The sequence below is a fragment of the Trichoplusia ni genome, chromosome 1, assembly GCF_003590095.1.
Source record: "Trichoplusia ni isolate ovarian cell line Hi5 chromosome 1, tn1, whole genome shotgun sequence".
NCBI classification, from domain to species: domain Eukaryota; kingdom Metazoa; phylum Arthropoda; class Insecta; order Lepidoptera; family Noctuidae; genus Trichoplusia; species Trichoplusia ni.
The window spans coordinates 13708780-13728103 of NC_039478.1; the positions used below are offsets into that span (position 1 = coordinate 13708780).

At 35.8% G+C, this 19324-nt stretch overlaps 2 protein-coding genes across 4 annotated transcripts; both read left to right on the forward strand.

The window, feature by feature from the left end:
* Positions 1–7392: 7392 nt before the first annotated feature.
* Positions 7393–12202, forward strand: LOC113496128 (farnesoate epoxidase-like). Its single transcript, XM_026875256.1, has 9 exons — positions 7393–8104; positions 8186–8437; positions 8757–8982; positions 9282–9462; positions 9919–10018; positions 10434–10620; positions 10925–11042; positions 11291–11429; positions 11886–12202. The coding sequence occupies exons 1-9, from the start codon at positions 8020–8022 to the stop codon at positions 12065–12067; spliced, it is 1470 nt and encodes a 489-aa protein (XP_026731057.1). The 5' UTR covers positions 7393–8019; the 3' UTR covers positions 12068–12202.
* A 14-nt stretch (positions 12203–12216) lies between these two features.
* Positions 12217–18781, forward strand: LOC113496109 (equilibrative nucleoside transporter 4-like). Of its 3 annotated transcripts, none has more exons than XM_026875237.1 (10): positions 12217–12921; positions 13983–14137; positions 14422–14625; positions 14815–15053; positions 15140–15209; positions 15332–15544; positions 15713–15900; positions 16168–16296; positions 16508–16619; positions 16747–18781. In XM_026875237.1, the coding sequence occupies exons 1-10, from the start codon at positions 12752–12754 to the stop codon at positions 16941–16943; spliced, it is 1677 nt and encodes a 558-aa protein (XP_026731038.1). In that variant the 5' UTR covers positions 12217–12751; the 3' UTR covers positions 16944–18781. The 3 variants fall into 3 exon arrangements, with proteins under 3 accessions (XP_026731038.1, XP_026731029.1, XP_026731045.1); XM_026875228.1 differs by having other exon boundaries at positions 12267–12921; positions 15140–15227; XM_026875244.1 differs by lacking the exon at positions 16168–16296 and having other exon boundaries at positions 12267–12921; positions 15140–15227.
* The last annotated feature ends 543 nt before the right edge of the window (positions 18782–19324 follow it).

Below are 19324 nucleotides of genomic sequence, written 5' to 3' on the forward strand. Positions count from 1 at the left end.
TTTATTTTTAAATAAACCTATAAAACGGTTCCGTTGTTTTGCATATTTTATATTTAAATACTAATAATAATGTTGACTTTATACTAAAATAAGGACCATTTATAGTTTTACAAAACATATCAATTAGTCAGAGGTTATCATTGTTTTTTATCATTCTGATTCTCGATTTTATGTTGACAAAACGGATTCTTTGTAAGCGGCAGATTAGCATTATTTCATCATACGGAACGGATACTATGTTTGCAAAAAGGTAAGTTGAAATTTGCATTTTATATCTATGAAAAGTTGAAATAGTTTTCTCCATTTTCAGTTGATGGTAATTTAATCTAATTTTTTTCATTCATTCATTCAATTCGAGATATGTCTGTCTGCTTACTTATGTCATCGTCATTCTAGCCCTTTCCCAATTCTCGGTCGGTCGGTCGGCTTCTAGTCTAACCGGATGCAGCTAAACAATGTTTTAGGAGGAGCGGCAGCCTATCTGAACTCCTGAACCAGTTATCTGGACAACACGATATCCCTGAGCGAGACTGATCATCAGACTTTCTGACTTCTGACTACCCGAAACGACTGTTAAAGATATATCAATAACAGCCATTACACGCAATGTACCGTCTAATTAATCATTCATAACAATATTTACAATATTCAGAAACATACTAAGTTTATAAATATACTAACAAAATTAACAATATATTAATTTTGTTAAAAAAAATATATACCTAACACAATATAAACTCCAAATAATTATTTCTTTTTTACTAGCAGTAATGTAACATGCGCCCAACGCCAATTTAAAACCAGTCGTTCTAACTGTAATCTACTTTTCCTTGCAAGTGAAGCAATTACTCTTTGAAATTTAATTCAATGCCAACGTAAAACAGGCAGCCTGCAAATAGACACACAATGTGGATAGCACGCAGAGTAACCTGTTGTAAACATAGTTCTAATTCACATTGTTATTTTTTATAAAACAAAAAAGTAATTATATTCTGAATATGCTTGTCGACTAAACTTCTACATCATTCTAAACAGAACTTAGCACCATAATTATCTCAATTCCTTTGCCGATAAAGTAGTTTTTTTTAAATATATAATGTCGAAGAAAGACTTGATCAGAGTTTGACACCCAGTGTTTCGTACATTACATAATGATGCTAACTAATTGGACTTATTGCACAACATTTATATCACCATACAGTCACCATCGTTTTATTTCGGGGGTTGGCAACAACACAGTCTTTTTTTATTAATCTATTTGAATATGCAAATATTATGCTGATCAAATATCCAATAACTGATTATAAAGAACCTTCAAAGTTAATATGGTCAATGGAAAACAATTCACATGATGAAATATTTTCGCAATTTCTCATACACAAACATACCTGGAAATTTCTGAAATAGGTTAAAAGCGAAATTTTAGCCCTAGGTTAAGAATAAAATAATGTTTTATCTAGAGGCTGTAGCCTTAATACTACTAATTCTTATATAATGTATTCGTCAAATTCTTGCAAATATATGAATATTGTATGTATGAAACATTTACTGTAGCTTAAAAGGTAATTTGATAATCATTTATCTTTCCAGTTAGAACAGTTTAATCTTGACGTCACCCACTTATTAGTATAAGCAACACAAATAGAGTGGGTGTGTCCATTATTATTTGTCATCTTTCCATTAGTGACTTATTTTAATCGATAAATGTGAAAAATAACCCTGATAACGTTTGATCTGATATTTTTATGTATTATCATTTCTTGAATCAAAAATATAAATGTCCTGTAGACCTTGTAAAACTAAAGATCATTATCGTCTGTCTGTTCCATTTTCACAAGTCATCCATTTTTGCCGTGCCTCCAATCGTATGCTGTACATACATTCCACGAAATCATTTACGAATCTATCTCAATATTAAAAGTAACCATTTTTTAATACGATGGTGAATTATCTAGACACAGATATTTTGCTCAATTAGAAGGCTTGCAGTGGTATTAGAGTAGTGTACTTAGTCGTGTATTAAAAAAAATTGTCCCGCACTAAAAATTTTAATTATTGTGTCACTGAGGGTGGCAGAGACACACAGACTCCGAAACAGCATTCGCAGATCACAAAAATGCTTGATCTAAGTGCGATAATATTTAGGTAGAGCAAAGTTAACTTATTTACCCGTTTACATTTTTCCATTATCACCCTACATGGGTCTGTTTGTCCTTGCAATACCCAGAGTTTATCAAAAGACTATTGTCACATTAACCTGAATAACACAGAAACTTCTGGATAAGAATAGAGCCATCTTTTTATCTCCACAATTTTAAACAAAAACATCGGGTATTATCAAATTTAGATGGATGTGCGTCAATAAGCAAACTGCTGCGTGTACGCAAGCATCTTGTGATATTTCTTCGTTGTGGTGCAGCTTAATTTTACCTTTTTTTGTTAAGCGGGGGAATCCTCATGGACACCCGCTCCTTGGTGGAGGGAACGGGTAGAGTCAGACTCTTACTGACTAAACCTAGCCGCCGGGTGACGTCAGCCGCGTTTTGTTGTCGACACGTGGAAATGCATTCCTACACTGTAGCTTAATTTTACCTATTCAACTCTCAACTCTGTTAACGTTCTAAGTTTAAACGGACCATGATATAACTTACCCTATCAATTACATGTCCACTCTTATTTATGAACTCCAGACAAGGGATTGAAATTTAAACCTCAATAATATATTCAAGGGCAATTTTATTCGGCTGTGCCTATTGATGATCAACGTAGCTGACAGATAAACAGTGAGTAGTTATATGTTTATTTCAAACTAGCAGTTGCCCGCGACTTCGTCCCCGTGGGTAGAAGATATAAGTTATGATTTATACCTGCCCTATTTTTTTTTCATTTTCCATTGTATCTTCGCTCCTATTAGTTGCAGCGTGATGATTTATACCCTAAAGCTTTCCTCGAAGAATGGTCTATTCAACACAAAAAGAATTTTTCAATTTGGAAAATTCTAAATCTCAGGAGATTAGCGCGTTCAAACAAACAAACTCTTCAGCTTTATAAATTAGTATAGATAGGAGGCTTATTTTATAATAATGTTCGATTGTGATCTGAAAATTTTCTGTAAAATGACTTAACGAATGGTGGTAAAGGTCACCACGCAGAAGCCAATGTGTGAGACGTGTCGCGGATTTGATCCCCGCACGGAACAAGTATTTGTGTGATCCACGAATGCAAGTTTTCAGTTAGGGTGTCCTTTTGCATGTGACTTGAGTTTTTATCCCCCTCCCCCCGCCCTTCAACGCAAGGATACAATTTCTTAAAGCAGGGCTGGGGAAATCGTAGTTCAATCAAGTAAGGACGATTCGCAGCATTTAAGATGCATAACGGAATGCGGAACTAGATCGCAGTAGCATTCGCATCCTTCAGTGTAATTAATTACTATTATGTATACAATGACATAACACCACTCAGTCTCTGTATACCTAAATAATTTTACTCAAACTGATCTTTGTTGACCCACCAGTGCCTACATCTTTAGCGTATAAGTAGTTGAATCGTGGTTTTGTGATTTTATGCTTAAACAATAATTGATAACAATGCATTTTTTGTGTGGCCCTGTCCATAAGACCTCTGAAATATTATCTTTCAGAATGGCGCGAATTTTCTCGAAAGTATGGAAATGTGGTCGGCTTGAGACTAGGGATAATGTCAGGAAAAGACATGATTAAGGTGTCGCCAAGAGAAACGTTCGAAAAGACCAAATAGTTTTAAATACCTAAGTTCGGTAAAACGTATGGTGAGAAAATTATGTGTGTTAACTGTTATTAATCGTTTCTTTAGGAGATAAAGAAGTGTCTGAATTCTATTACACTGTTCTTAATTCAAAAACGACTAAACAATAAAAACTGAGAACGGTCTTATTAACACACGAATGATATTTCACAAAATACTAAACTAGTTGTAGCTACTTGACTATTAAAAGAAAATGAGTTTTCCATTGTGATCAAATTGCATTTGTAGTTACTATGACTACCTATTATTAGCAACATACGTGCCACTGCTACTGATTACTGTATATTTATGACACTGAGATATAAATAATACGTATAAATAAAGTACCGAGGCAGCTCATAAAACTATTATAAATAATTATAATTATACGAAAATACTAAGGAAAGATTGATCTAATCAAGAAACAGAATTATACAAAAAAAGACTCCCGCACTAAGGAATTTAATACTTGTGTCGTGCGGGGTTCCACAAACATAGGTACACAATGACATCTAGACTCAGAACAAGCATTCGCGGATCACACAAATGCTTCTCCTATGCGAGGATCGAACCAGCGACAGTGGGTTTGGCGTGGTGACCTAAACCAGTCGGCTACCCTTGCAGTAGACAAATAATACTTACATGAATATACATATGAGGCAACAAAAAAACTATTTAAACGTGCACTTTATTCGTCATAGAATCATTATCATGGCTATGAATAGCTCTCAGGCTATAAGATTTACTTTTCATAAATCACTGCATGCCTTTTAAGTGTAAGTTGATTTAAAACAAGAAAAAGTTACGAATACCGAGGTCAAGTTCACAATAACAACGTTCAAGCAAATAAGATAAGCTGTTATTGGTTCAGGGACTGGTGATGGTTTGCGTAAGAAACTGAAGGAGACAGAAAATAATTACAGATTAATTAGTTCTTTGTACTTTTTTTATTATTATTTATGGATCTCAATAATCTTAACTGTGTATATGCAAATTACTTCATGCAGGGACTCGAATCGTTATAAAAATGTGATATTCGATTTTACGGCTTTACTCTCATAAAAAAATACTTACTCCGATAATAATAGTTTGACTGTATAAATTTTAATATTAGTTTCTATTTTCTTTTCTACGTTCACTTCAATAAAATTTAATTCTCTTTAAAAACAATATGTAATCAATCATGTTAAACAAAAGAATGTCTAATAGTCGACATATAACGAACCTTATAATGTTGACGTATTATTGCAATCATAGTACCTAATGCGTAATTGACAGGAAACGAAACCAGAACATAAGTAAAGCCGTTAACGTCAACAAACTTCAATACGTCATTGCCTTGACTACATAATTTATCATGCATCATGTAATTAAATCTTTTTTCTCGTGTCAATAGATACCTAGGTAGATCCCTTATTTGAAAGAAGCATACTGTATAAAGACCTTAGATGCATATTATTCTACTTTATGCCAAAAGACTGATGCCGTAAACCGGCGCGACTTGGGTCTTGGTGAAAAACACTTCAATCCTAACTTAGCGTTTTACAGAGTTGTGGGATCAAAATTAATACCGTAATTATACTGACATTAGCTGAAAAAAAACCTTGTTTTATCAATAAGGAAAGGAAAGTAAGGAATACTTTTTATTTAAAAATACTCTTCATTCTACATTTTAATGCATAGATAGATAATAATATAAGCGAAAAGCGTATGCGCTATCCACAGGTGCCTTAAAAAAGCACTTATTCGAGACAACAATAATTTGAATAATCTCTTACTATTGCAGAAAGAAGAAATAGCTTCAATTTGTGTGCCTTGACTTGCTGGCTGGTATTATTATTAAAAAGAAGGTAATAAGCTGACTAACAAGCAAAAACTTAGAGTCCAACTTTATAAAAATAAAATTGATTGTTAAATTTAGGATACATAAAAAACTTCAAGTCACAACAATTTTGCTGTTTCTAATCAAGACATGACCTTAAAACGTCACCATAGACTAAATTGGACGATTTAATTTGTTAACAAGGTATAAAAACTGTGTCATAAAAAAGATTGTTATAAGTTCCGGTTTTGAAATTGCCCCACACAAGGTATAGTAGGTACCTAATTTCAGAAAAAAAAAACATTTTGCAAATATCACTCATGTAAAATCATTATTGATTATTGGTCAACTCTTATTGTAAAGCAATGGGCCTAATTATTAACTAATGAATTTTCTTTGATTAAAGGATGTCTACACCGAAGCGATGTTGCTAGAGTCCCTACACATCTCTGCATCTCATCTCGCATCTCATCGCATCACATTGTAGTTGACGACTTGGCTACTAAGTACCGTAAGTAAGTTTAAGTAATGTAACTTGAAAAAAAACCTTTAAAGGAACTGTTGATCGTTGTAATACAGTTAGTTTACTATAATCCCTCTGTATCATTACCGTTGCTGCTGCTGCTGTGCGTCGGTGTCCTCAATGCTGAGGGTCGTGACCACCTAGTGGAAACGTTGTACTGCATATAACTCTCCGCCATCTGTTTCTATCTGCCGACGAGTGGAGAGCATCGTGTAGCATTACTAGAATGTAATTTCATAGATTGAGATTTTTACGTAGTCGCATCAAGAGACTCATTACCCATTCATATCATAGGCCTCCAGCGTTTTCTTAAAATTGTAACCGTGGTTAATTGATTAGTTTTACAGCTGAGGGCTTACCGCCATTTTTTTGCATTTTTGGAAGAGTGCCAGCGCGCGACGTGTCTTAGAATCTGCAACTGTTCTCTACAAGTACCATAACTTTCAGCCAAATAGCAAATAGGCTTTCTAAAAAGTTATGATGTTACATAGACGAAGACGCAATACGTAACAAACAACAACATGCGTAGTATTTTCAGTAGTAATTTGTTTTTGTTTCGAGGAGGCAATTGATAACGCAACTGACTAACTATCGTAAGATTAGTAGCGCGGCTATTTCATCCAAATAATGTCACGCGTCTATAAAATGTTTGTTTATAAAATGTGATTGTTTGCCACCGCTTCGACAATCTTTGCAAGTTATAATGTTGCACCAGGGTAATATAAAAAATGAAATATTTTAAGTTATTACACAAAAACTTACGTCTTCTCGTACGTTCAACATTAAATAGAGCTCTTCAAATATGGAGTAAAATAAACTCGTCTTAAATTAGGAGACATTCCTTTTGCTACACATTTTTACAACTGTATATTAATCTAATATCCTTCTCTAAAGAGAAACAACAAATGCTATTTGATTTCATAAATTGTCATCATCGTTTACCTTACGGGGTTCACAACAACAGAATCATTTAGCAAGTATTTCCTTACAAATAGACTGTTTTCAATTGGCAAGGCATTCGACACAAATGTCTGTGATGAAAACAAGTCAAACTTGATTAAACTGAGTATTTAAATGATGAAATATATGCAATTTCGGTACCTACAGTCAGTGGTTTATACGAACGCTTGTTGTACGCACTATGGTTTGGCGGGGTGACTCCGCCATTCGGCTATCCGTTCAGTCAAATTCATCGTCATTTATTATTAGGAATCATTACACTTAAAAAGTAGCAACTGCTATCATACAGGTATGGTATGCTTTCATGCTAGTAAGTATGTTGTTGAGTACTAGCATCATTCTAGACGCATAATGCGGAAGTATTCGCATCTTTAAGTGAGCTGTGATTAATTAGATACTATTATGTATACACTGACATAACACCGCTCAATCACTGTATACATACATAATTAATACGCAATGTAATCTTTGTTGACCTATAGTTGTACGCTTATTTAATTGTAGAGAAAATCTTTTAGTTCTGGTATTTGGGTAATAAATATTAAATTATGTCTTTGTTTGCTTATAATGTTCGTTAAACAATTGTAGACATTAGTCTCGTAATCCGATGATAAAATAAAAGATGTAGATATTAGCTTTAGCAGATTAGCATGCTACAAGTTTGATAGTTGCAATTTATATTCTATTTATTTACTTTAAGACTAAACTCATGTCAAACTCATTCTTGAAAATAACGATATGTTAAAGATCATACTAAAATACTCCAGAAATCAGAAGTCAGCTGAATACATTATGACCCACTCAATACCTTAACAAGAAAATTTAAATATTCAAATGAACTCATTCAAGAACTATACATATCTCATATCTTAATCTTTCAAAGACCTTTTGTACAATAAGTAGGGATATTATCTGGTTTCTACCTTCAGTATGCTTCCTGTAACCAGCTACGATGTGGCTTCTCCTTGCGTTCGCCTTACTCTTAGTATTTTCATTCGTCGTCGAATATTTTAAAACACCAGCTTCATATCCTCCTGGTTCTCATTTTTAAATACTCTTTTTAAGAGATAATTTTTTTAAACATAAACTATACGTAACTAAATCTTTTTATGTTTTAGGACCAAAACCACTGCCGTTTCTTGGGAATTTGTTATCCGTTGCTCTAAACTTAAGAGCTCTGAAGTATCATCATTCAGTATGGAGCCAATGGTCTCGGCAGTATGGAGATGTGCTCGGTTTGAGACTAGGGTTCTTAAAAGTGGTGGTCGTGTCAGGGAAAGATATGATCAAGGAAGTGTCGTCAAGGGAAGCGTTTGAAGGAAGACCAAATGGTTTTTTCTACCTGATGAGACAGTTTGGAAAAAAGTACGGTAAGAATTTTATTTCTACAATTTTGAAGGACAATCATTTGTCTTTTGACTGACGTATTTTTTTTTGTTATATATTGAGAGTATACAATGATTGTTATATCTTATTATAAGTAAATAGCTATTTCTACAGGCTATTTTATAATTGTATGATACAATAAGGAAGAAAATGCTTTAAATGATTGAGCTAGCAGTCGCTGCTAGGTCTAAAGATTAAGAAAACAGGAAGGAATCTTTGATCTAATTAAGAGATAGAACTCTATAGTAGTAGTATTATGTATTAATATATAATAATAATATAATATAATAATAACTATTTCAGGAATCGTTTTCAACGATGGCGCATCCTGGACGAACACTAGACGAGTTGTGCTAAAATATCTGAAGCACTTTGGTTATAATACACGTCTTATGGAGAGTTACATCAGTGAGGAATGTAGAGCTTTAGTTAAACTGAGGTTAACTGATGCCGGTAAACCGATACTTGTGAATTCTATGTTTCACATAACAATCGTCAATATTCTATGGAGGCTTGTCGCCGGGAAAAGGTATTTAAATCTGCAAATTATAATCATTTCTTTTAAAAACGACTCCCGCATTAAGAGATATATCTTTATGTCGCCGGGGGTTTCACAAACATTCAATTAACTTGTCCTGCGCGGGAATCAAATCGTCACATCGCGCTCAGTGAATTTGGCGTGGTGACTACTCGTACACACCTACGAGCGTATATTTTTAAAATAGCTTACGTTTTCTAGAAGATATGTAAAACCTATGTGCATACATTTCAGTTTGTGTTAATGAAGTTTTTTTTATGCTACAACTATATTCATATTTGCATTTTTAGATACGACTTAGAAGATGAGAAATTAACGACACTATGCAATTTAATCATGCGATTGTTTAAAGCGAGTGACATGAGTGGCGGGATCTTAAACTTTATGCCTCTTATTCGATATGTCGCTCCAAACCTTTCGGGGTATAACGAGATACATTCCATGCATAAAGCTATCTATGACTTCTTAAGGGTAAGTTAATTCAATACACGAAAAAGTTACAAGTGACGTAAATAAGATAGACTATTTGGTTCTGCGAATGATGATGGTTTCCGTTAGAAACTTTAGGAGACAGAGAAGTATTTACAGATCAATTTGTTGCTATTCTATGGATTATCTGAGTGTTTAACAATAATTTTAGTACGTTTGAGTTGTCGGGACGGATACTACAACTTATAGCTCTACCCTCATTATTTGTGATGAAATTTTTCAAAACGTCATTTTCCTACGCATACTTCGATACACAAGTAGGTACAAAAGTTACACAAGTAGTTCGTTTTATAATGATCTGAAAATAATCAAATAAAACAAAAAACCTCATTTGTAGTATCCGTAGAAAAATCGACCTACTCGGCGTATTTCGGTCCTCTACTGGACATAGGCCTTCTATCCAAAGTTCATGTTATTGCAATTCATCGTAATCAACAGGAAACGATAAAGGAACATCAGCAAAGTCTGGACGTCAACAATCCTAGAGACGTCATTGACGCGTTTCTTATTGAGAAAGTTCAGTCTCCTGATGTGTCCTGTAAGTATATTTTTTTTATTGTGTAATACATATCTGAGTTTATTTTAACAAAATATTTGATATTGAGACGACAGATGTAACATGTTCCTTTTTATGGTAAATAGCTGTTAAATTAACGACTTCCGCTTTAAGGAAGATATTCCTAATTTATTTAAGTGACAAAAAAACACTGAAATTCAGGACAAGCTTACCAGAATCTCTCAAACTCTTGTCCTACGTGGTGATCGTAACCGCGACACTTCATGCACAGTTAGTTTGGGAAAATGTTCTTTTCCGTGGTGTAAGCCGTCACGACGTGAGTCTTTGACTAAGTATCTAAAAACAAACAATCATAGACCAGAGACTCTGGTTCAAAAAGAATACCGAAACTGTACTGACTGTAATCTTCATGATAATGACCACTATGTCTCTACAGTTACAGACGAAGAGCTGCAAGTTGTGTGCCTCGACTTGCTAGAAGCGGGCATGGAGACTGTCTCCAACACGGCAGTATTCATGTTGCTTTATATAGTGCGCAATGATGACGTCCAGAAAAGGTTGCACGATGAGATCGATGAGGTTATAGGATCTCAAAGGGCGCCGGCGCTTAGCGATAGAAGCAGGTTCTCACCTACTCATTCTCTTTTTATTCTTTTCTTCTAAGAGACTCTTACAAAAACTTTTATAGTTGTATCTCTTATAAAAAGACTAAAAGAGTATTAATTGTGTTAGTAAGTAAAAACTACATAGTTAAACTTTATTTTAAGAAAATTGATTGATATCTTAAAAGCTTTTTGGCTGATCATTTTGCTGCATTTTATGAAAATATGTAACTAAGGTCACATCAATAATATACACATTTTTGATCAACTTATTCGAAAACAATAAGCGCCTGATGATTAACTAATGAATTTTCTATTACTAAAGGATGGTCTATACCGAAGCGGTGTTGCTAGAGTCTCTACGCATTTCTAGCGTAGCATCCGTAGGCATCCCGCACATGGCCCTTGAAGACGCTCGACTCGGCAATCACATTATACCCAAGGTAAACTGTAAAATAAAATAATAAAGGAACCATCGATGGTAATATTAAACTCAGTGAACCAAGCGTCAATTTAAATAAATAAATCATTTATTCTCTCTTCACAAGACAGATTTAAGTTAAGGGTAAACCATTATCTCCTCATCTCGTAAGCTGTAATTTGAATAGAACTGTTAGACTTTAAATTGAAATAAACTTGTCTCAAAATTGCTATGTCCTAAATTCTATATTAATTACACTGCACTTACTAGGGCACATTCATTTTGCTGGCAATGTACGATTTGCATCACGGCGAGCATTGGAACGACCCCGAGACTTTCCGTCCAGAGAGGTTTATCACCAAAGATGGAAACCTGATGCAAGACGAGTGGCTATTGCCATTCGGAACAGGTAACGGTGTTGCGTAATTACACTGATTTAGGCTAAATATACTTCACTAGCATTCTGACTTTGTGCTCTAGTCAGTACTTCTGCTAAAGGATCTTCCATAGGGAGCTTTTCTGTCACCTGTAAAGCGAAAGCCACTCTACCTTCGCCATGACGGTAAAGTCACAATTCCACAATGATTACAGTTAGTTATCTTTAAGAACTCCTAGTTTGATCTATAGATGTAACGAAGAAGGTACAATGCTTTTATCCGAGTTTTGTAATTGGTGTACACCCAATCAACGGACTGCGGATTAATTCAATTTCCAGGACAGAAAATTATTTGTTTGTGGTTTCTTTGCATGATCAAACACTTGATAAATATAGTAAGTTTGCGAGAATCATAATTATATCATTAAGGCAATTAAAAATGAATGTCTGAAGTCGATTATAATGATTTGATAGATTGATTTTAAACAGGGAGGAGACGATGCATCGGCGAAGGATTAGCACGCTCGGAACTCTTCCTATTTGTAACCAACATCCTGCAGAAGTTCCGACTCAAAACACCAGATGGCGTCACTGCACCATCACCTGAACCTAACGAAGGTGTTTCTCTGTCAGCTAAACCATTTCACGTAATTTTCGAACCAAGGGCATAATGTCCAAATTATTTAGTTAGAAAAGGGGAAAGTAGTTCATTTTCACTAAATTTAATATAGCGTAGATATGTTACGCAAATTAATGTAACGGTATTACAGATGACAGTTTTAATTAAAAAATCATTAACGATGTGATGCAACTTGTTTTATTTACGCAACAGTTAAGAAATGTAAGTTAAAGGTTGTTTTTTTATTTTATTTTTTTAAGGGTGGCACATCTACCACTCAAATATTGTACTCAGGCAGGTAACAGATAAAAAATAACAGCTAACTCTCCAAGGGTGCGTAGCTTCGTAACGTCCCTCACTGAAAATCAATGTATAGCGCGCATGCGTTGCAGATTTTCTTCGCCGCTGTCAAGAGCACCGGCGAAGTAAATTGTTTATAACACAGTGAATATTAACACCCAGCAAACAAATTCAACAAAAATAAATAAAACTTAAAACATACAGTGTAACAATATAATAGGTATTCACAAACAGTGTCAACAAAATGAAATGTTACATAGCTATGTGAACAAAGTATTTTGTTTCTTGTATATTTTTAAACTGTAATTAAGGAAAGTTAAAATTAGGTAATCATGTTTACTATATCGAATACCTTCAAATAAACTGAGAGGGAGTAAAAAAACAAACATTAAGAAAAATATGTAGGTGTGAGTGACGGAGTCTTAAATAAAGGAAAATGAACGAGACTCTTGGTCGCGGGTACGCCCGCATTGAGGCGATCCGCGCGGCGCGAGGCGAGCCCCTGTCGTCCATGCCGGACCCAGTGGCCCCGCCTCCAGACCAGTACAACTCCGTGTACCTGACTCTGTTCGTCGCAGGAGCCGCCTTCCTGCTACCCTTTAACAGGTAGAGTTGCTTGACCTATATTCTGTTTGGATAGAGCTGGTACAATAGGCAGAGCTGGCTGACCAATGTAAGACACGTCTCTTCACTTAAATCCGGTAAAGTAGTCAAAGCTTGGTTAGGCTAATGAAGGAGACCTATAAAACATTGCTTACTGAATGTAACACAAACATAAGATAAAAATAACAGTTTTGAAGTAAGTATCTGACTTACACCAAAACGGTCTGTACTTCGAAAGTTACTCGAGTTAGTCAAATAACTGCTGAGCAAAATCGCAATTTTAAGTTTCAGGTCGTATAATGTTTCGTTGTAGTCAAGATATAGACATATACATTCTTGGAAGCTCATCTTAACTCAATAAATCTGAAAGAAAGTTAATAAATCAGACTTTACTCAATTTTACGCAACTGATTATTAAGAAGTCATCCCATATGATCCCTTTGCACAGGTGTGCTTTTTACGCTTAATTATAAATGGATAAGGAATTTAAAAAAAGAAAATTAAGAACATTAATTTTAGAAAAACAAACATTTAAGTTAAACAAACTAACATCTAAGTTAGGTAGAAACTAGTTCTTAGAGCGTCATTTGATGCACTTGAATACGAATGCTCTAATAATGCGTAACAACAACAGCTGGCGGAAGTAAGCCATTGACTCGTATCTTATCACTCATAATTATTATGCATTGAAACTGATAAATTGATGAAGTTTCATTTCCGGTCGCTCAGTCGGCGTTTTTCTGAGAAATACTTGCAATGAATATGATAAACATTTTTCTTTTTCTTGAATTTACCAGAACAATAAAAATGATTTAGGCATGCCTACTTTTAATTCCCTTATTTATACTGGACTATGCGTTAGACAACAGTTATTTAAGCCCATTAATCTCACTTTTATTTCGTAAGCAAAAAAACATTAAACGATGGCCTCTCAAAAACTTTTTAAGTAAACAATAAAAGCATTGTTTTCTCAAAGCCTGAATATTTATTCATACAGTGTCCGTACTACTATTACTTAATAAACTGTCAAAATATCTCTAGGCGTCAATTTGTGACTGTTACAGTTTCATCATGGCTGTGGACTACTTCCAGATGCACTACCCTAATACTACGATCATGTTCGACATGTCCACTGTGTATATAGCCTCGGCTTGCGTCGCCGTCTGCATCAACAACCTCGTACTGGACCTGTTTACATACAACACTAGGATCACCTTTGGTAGGTTTCAAATATCTAATAAATTGACAAAAAAAAACATCATAATCTGTTCTTAAACGACGAAGGTTGGCGCGAACAAACTAAAAAAAACATATCGAATTGAGTAACCTCTTTTTTAGAAGCCGTTCATTCAAATCATTCAAATTATATTTAAAATCAGGTCAAATTTGACTTCAAATTAGAGATCATTTTTCATTTTTCTTTTAACATTTAAAACGACTGTAAATTTGAGTAATTCTTGATAAATTTCATTTAACTCAGTTCTCTATTATTTCAACTTCCAGGTATTCTAGTGTCCCTAGCTACGATGCTGTTCGTGGCTGTATGTAACATCGGTTGGGACGGATTCTCCACACGAGCCTCCTACATCATTAACTTAGTAGCAATTGGTGTAGTGGCATTTGGGTGTACAGTCCAACAGGCCTCGTACTATGGTCTGACAGGCTGTCTCCCGCCAAGATACACCCAGGCTGTAATGGCCGGTGAAAGTAAGTCGTAATATTTACCCAAGCTCTAATTTCCTAAATTACGTATCCTTTTGTTTGCAAAACTGGTCTAAATCATTTGGCAGAAGGAAAATAAAGTAATATAGTAAAAGAAAAATGCATTGTAGTACCTACCGTACTGATTTCGCTAGGTTTGGTTGGGATTTATATGACTCCAATCACACTTCGCAGGTGCCGCTGGGTTTTGGGTCTCACTAGACCGTATCGTCACAAAGTACGGTTTCCGGCAGCCACAGCGAAGTACCTTCATGTTCTTCGTGTTCTCCATTCTGATCCTGCTGGCGCATACCATGCTGCATCACGTGATGATGCGCCATCCCCTCGTTCAGCACTACATACGACTCACTGTTGAATCCCGACAAAAGAGGCGTATCCAACTACACTTGAATCCTAATGAAGACGCTACATTGGTATGTTTTGGAAACTTTGGCAGATAGACATGGTTCTAACAAGTAATCGTGCTTATAATAAATGCATACAATTTATATAATTCTAGATGGAGAGCGAAGCAACTGATGCAGGTTATGGTGTTCTAAAGTTGCAGAGTCCAGTGCTTTCAACAACAGGTCAAGATATTACTCATGGTAAAACCAGTGTCGCGTTTAAGCTAACATGGGAACGATCGAATCTATGTTTCACTTTTGTACCCGTGAGTTACAAATCAATAACAGTCTCATAAAATTTTTAGGTGAAATCGAGAACAGCGCCTTCAGTTTCGCCAACCCAGTGTACTCACCATCGGGGGCGCCGGTACCACCCTCAGAAGGGGCGGTGGAGCCGTTCCCAGACACCGCAAATTCGGAGACCTCATCAACACTGCGCACTCCTCGACCTTCATACAAAGTAGAGGACGTTGTTTACGAGCCACCGGATAGACCCACTTCCTGGAGAGCCTTCAAACGTAAATAATTTCATTTTATAATTATTATGTTAGCCGATCTTGTCAGTTGAAGTTTGTTGATGAAGCTGCTTTGAGTTTTGCTACAAAACCGTCATGTGCATGATTTTAACTTCTCCAATTCAGATTACAATGTTTATTGGTCCATAATATTTGTTTGTTATTGTTCAGGCGGGTTAGCAGCACGCTGGGCAGTAGCTCGCGCTATCTACCCGTACATGGTGTCAATCGGGCTGGTGTACTTCACCACGCTGAGCCTGTACCCCGGCATAGCGTCAGAGGTGCCCTCCTGCCGCCTCGGCACCTGGATGCCTATCGTGCTTATGTCCGCCTTTAACCTCTTTGACTTCCTTGGGAAAGTAAGTACTTATCTACCAAAATCGCAAAACATATTAAGCAAAAGCCTAGTTAATGCTCGGTATAATGTCACTTGACTTGTACAAATTACAAAAACTAATCCAGAATTACTGAATACCCCGTTTAATAACGAATAACCCGTATACCTTAACCCTAAACCAAGAGCTCTTGATTAACCTCTGTACGTGCAAACTTAAATCAATCTCAAACATTATGCCTAATTTTCAATGTAATACGGTCATGATGCTTTAATGTTCTTCCGCCACCAGATCGCGGCCGCGTGGCCGTACGAGTGGAGCCGCAGCCAGCTACTGATGGCGAGTGGAGTGCGGCTGCTGCTGGTGCCGCTGATGCTGCTGTGTGCGGCGCCACGACACTCGCCGCATATTGTCGGCGATGTAAGAACATTAAACATTGCGAACCTAGAATTTGTCCTTGTTTTCTTCAAGAGCAATCAAACTTCAGTCTACATTTTAAACGAGGTTTTCCCTTCTCTATTTTATGGGAAGGTTAAAGCAACGTGCATCATGTAAAGTCCCTACTTGTCTGAATAATTACACTTTGCGCACCTACTTTATACCTATATATTCATTTAATATATTCTTTCAGGTATATCCAATCCTTTTCTCAGTGGTGCTGGGTTTCTCAAATGGCCTGTTTGGCTCTGTGCCCATGATAATGGCGCCATCTCGCGTGGGACGCGAGCATCGTGAAATCGCTGGTAAGAACTACTATTTTGAAAATGATTTACTACTATAATACGGTAGCATGGAATACAGTCATTAAAACATCTAGGGTGCAAAATACAAAAAGATTTAATAAATATATAAACTATTTGTCTTCTTCAGGTAACATGATGACATTGTCATATAACGGCGGTCTGCTATCAGGCGCACTAGTATCTTACTTACTGCTGGGCATGCTGGGCCCACCGGCGGGCGCCCCGTGCCGCCTCTACCCCACTCCGCCGTTGCCCACACTCCCACCAGCAACACCTGCTAATGTCTCCTCTGTTATTGCCGCCGTACTCACCGCTGACCACTAACCAGAAAGCAAGCCTTAAAGCGTATTATAAAGTGTTAATACGTTGTTCGTTGTAAAATATAATTGTTGTTACTGTATAAGTATAGATAATTTCTTCATAGTCACTGGATATAGCCATAGTTCTGAATATTTATAATATGTCGCTGATCTTTCTTAAACTCTGTACAGACTTAGGTCTTCTTTCCGATTAGGAAACTGATACATGTGTCCTATATAACTACTACGATTTTGTAAGTGAGTACTTATATCTCTTTAGGTCTATGGAAGGTTTAAAACTAAATCATACCATCACATACTAAGATAAAGGAATAGATAAAGGAACCACATCATTGACATCCAACGATGCCAACGATGACATTCACTTAGAACGCACCTGTACCTACCTAATTACAGAAAAACACATCTAGCTAATCCGTACTTGAACATTCGTTAAAATGTAGTTAAATTGTATGTAAAATATTAATATAGGTAGCTAGAAAATACGTTTAAAAATAATTTGTTGGTGCAAGTTTACGCAATATTAATTTTAAATTGTCGTTTAAGAAGTAATTGCTCTTTTATATTCAAAGGAGTTTGTAGTTTATTAATTGCGTGAATTTTACAAAACTTTCATTTATTCTATTAGCAACAGCAGGCTGAGTAAATGTCGTCCGGTATAAATTGTGTACACTCATATTTCTAATTATACACACAAGTACATAATTAAATGTTAAAATAATCCTGAAAAAATGATAAATGTTTTATGTGAGGGTAAGCCCACTCTACCTGTTGAAGTAATTTATTAAGGGAACAAAGGAAGAGGAAGCAATACGTGGTGTAGTGGTTGTCGCTTCTACAATTACAATAATATTACTTTAAGACTTGGGCGTATACTACCTGTTAGTAAATTTAAACTTGCACTCATAAATTAATAACTTAATTATAGTTATAGAGAAATAACACAGCCGCGGATATCTGCTATTAGTTTTCTAAAGGCACTTCGCGACCAAAGTATTCAGTAGTCACTGGCCTCTATTAAAATATGCTGTTTTCTGGCAGTTTTATACAGAATAATAGCAGAGTATAACTTCTTTACCTTCTCTACTAGATGTCCAATCAAGACGGACTCTTCGGACTGCAAATTATCGATGATGGCTAAATGAGGGTTTTATTTTCAGATATCTCTTGAGGTTTTTGATCATGCTTTCTGCCAAATTAATAGCGATCATTATTCCAGCTTATTTTAATAAAGGTCTGTGAACGTAGCTAATATACCAGTCAGCATTGATTGTCTTTTGTTAATAATGCATTGCTCGCTAAGACTTATACAAAGAGGAGAGTTACCTCTATCGGCACGCAATGAATTATGAGCAAATGAAAAATTGAGCTAGCATTCTATGATTAACGTCCTTCGACGAAGGTACAATTGTGCCTCCATTTCAGTGTTCTTACTCATAAGAATATAAATTCATGAGTAGTTGAATAATTAAGGACTGTTGACTAGAATAACGCATCCTTTTAAAAAGGGGATTAATTTTCAAAGTTTTGAAAGTAGTCAATAAAATATTTATGCTGCGCTTAACGCTGATAAAATTACCTACTTACCTACCGATTTTTATATTTCATTGCTATTTATATTTTCATTTAAATGGGATGGTAAATGGTACAATGAAAGTGAGACTGAAACATAAGTGTATAGTGAATGGAGTGACTTATTCTGCTAATGTAAAATATCAACTTAAATGGCTACCTACCTCTTGCTTTTCTACAGAAGTTTGTTTTCCTATGTAGATATTTGAATGTACTGTACATAATGCAGGTGTAAATATTCTTAATGAAATAAACTTATACATATCTGGATTAGTGACTTTTAACATCCTTTGTACTCTCCTAAAGTAGAGTTTAAATATTAGGATTTTGATTGGTAATCATCCTGCGAAAAATCTTACTGCCATGTCCCAGATCTAAGCAAAGCGAATTTTTGCCCTACGTCAGAATAACTACGTAGCAAGAGTAGCAAATGCTACGGCCCGCTAATCGAAGGGCCCTAACGCTCTAGGAAGCTCTAACGCCTGTCTGATTGCTATAAAAATGCAAACCACATTCTTTTTTTATTGAGCGCTGCCTGCATAAGGTATTGCTCGCACTACTTACCCAGCACTACAAGCAAGTTGGTAGCACAGCAAAACTCATAGGACAATTTTAGAGCATAAAGCAAAGCAAAGAGCTTCGTTGGCCGAATTCGTAAAAGGTCACACGCGTGGAGCAAATACTGCCAGAAGATTGCGTAGAGATGATGGTGCGAAAAGTTGGTTTAGCATTGCGCCCCACTGCCACTGGGACCGACCAGGAAATGTATTTAAAATGATTTTTGATATATGTAGCTCCATAGACGGGCTCTAT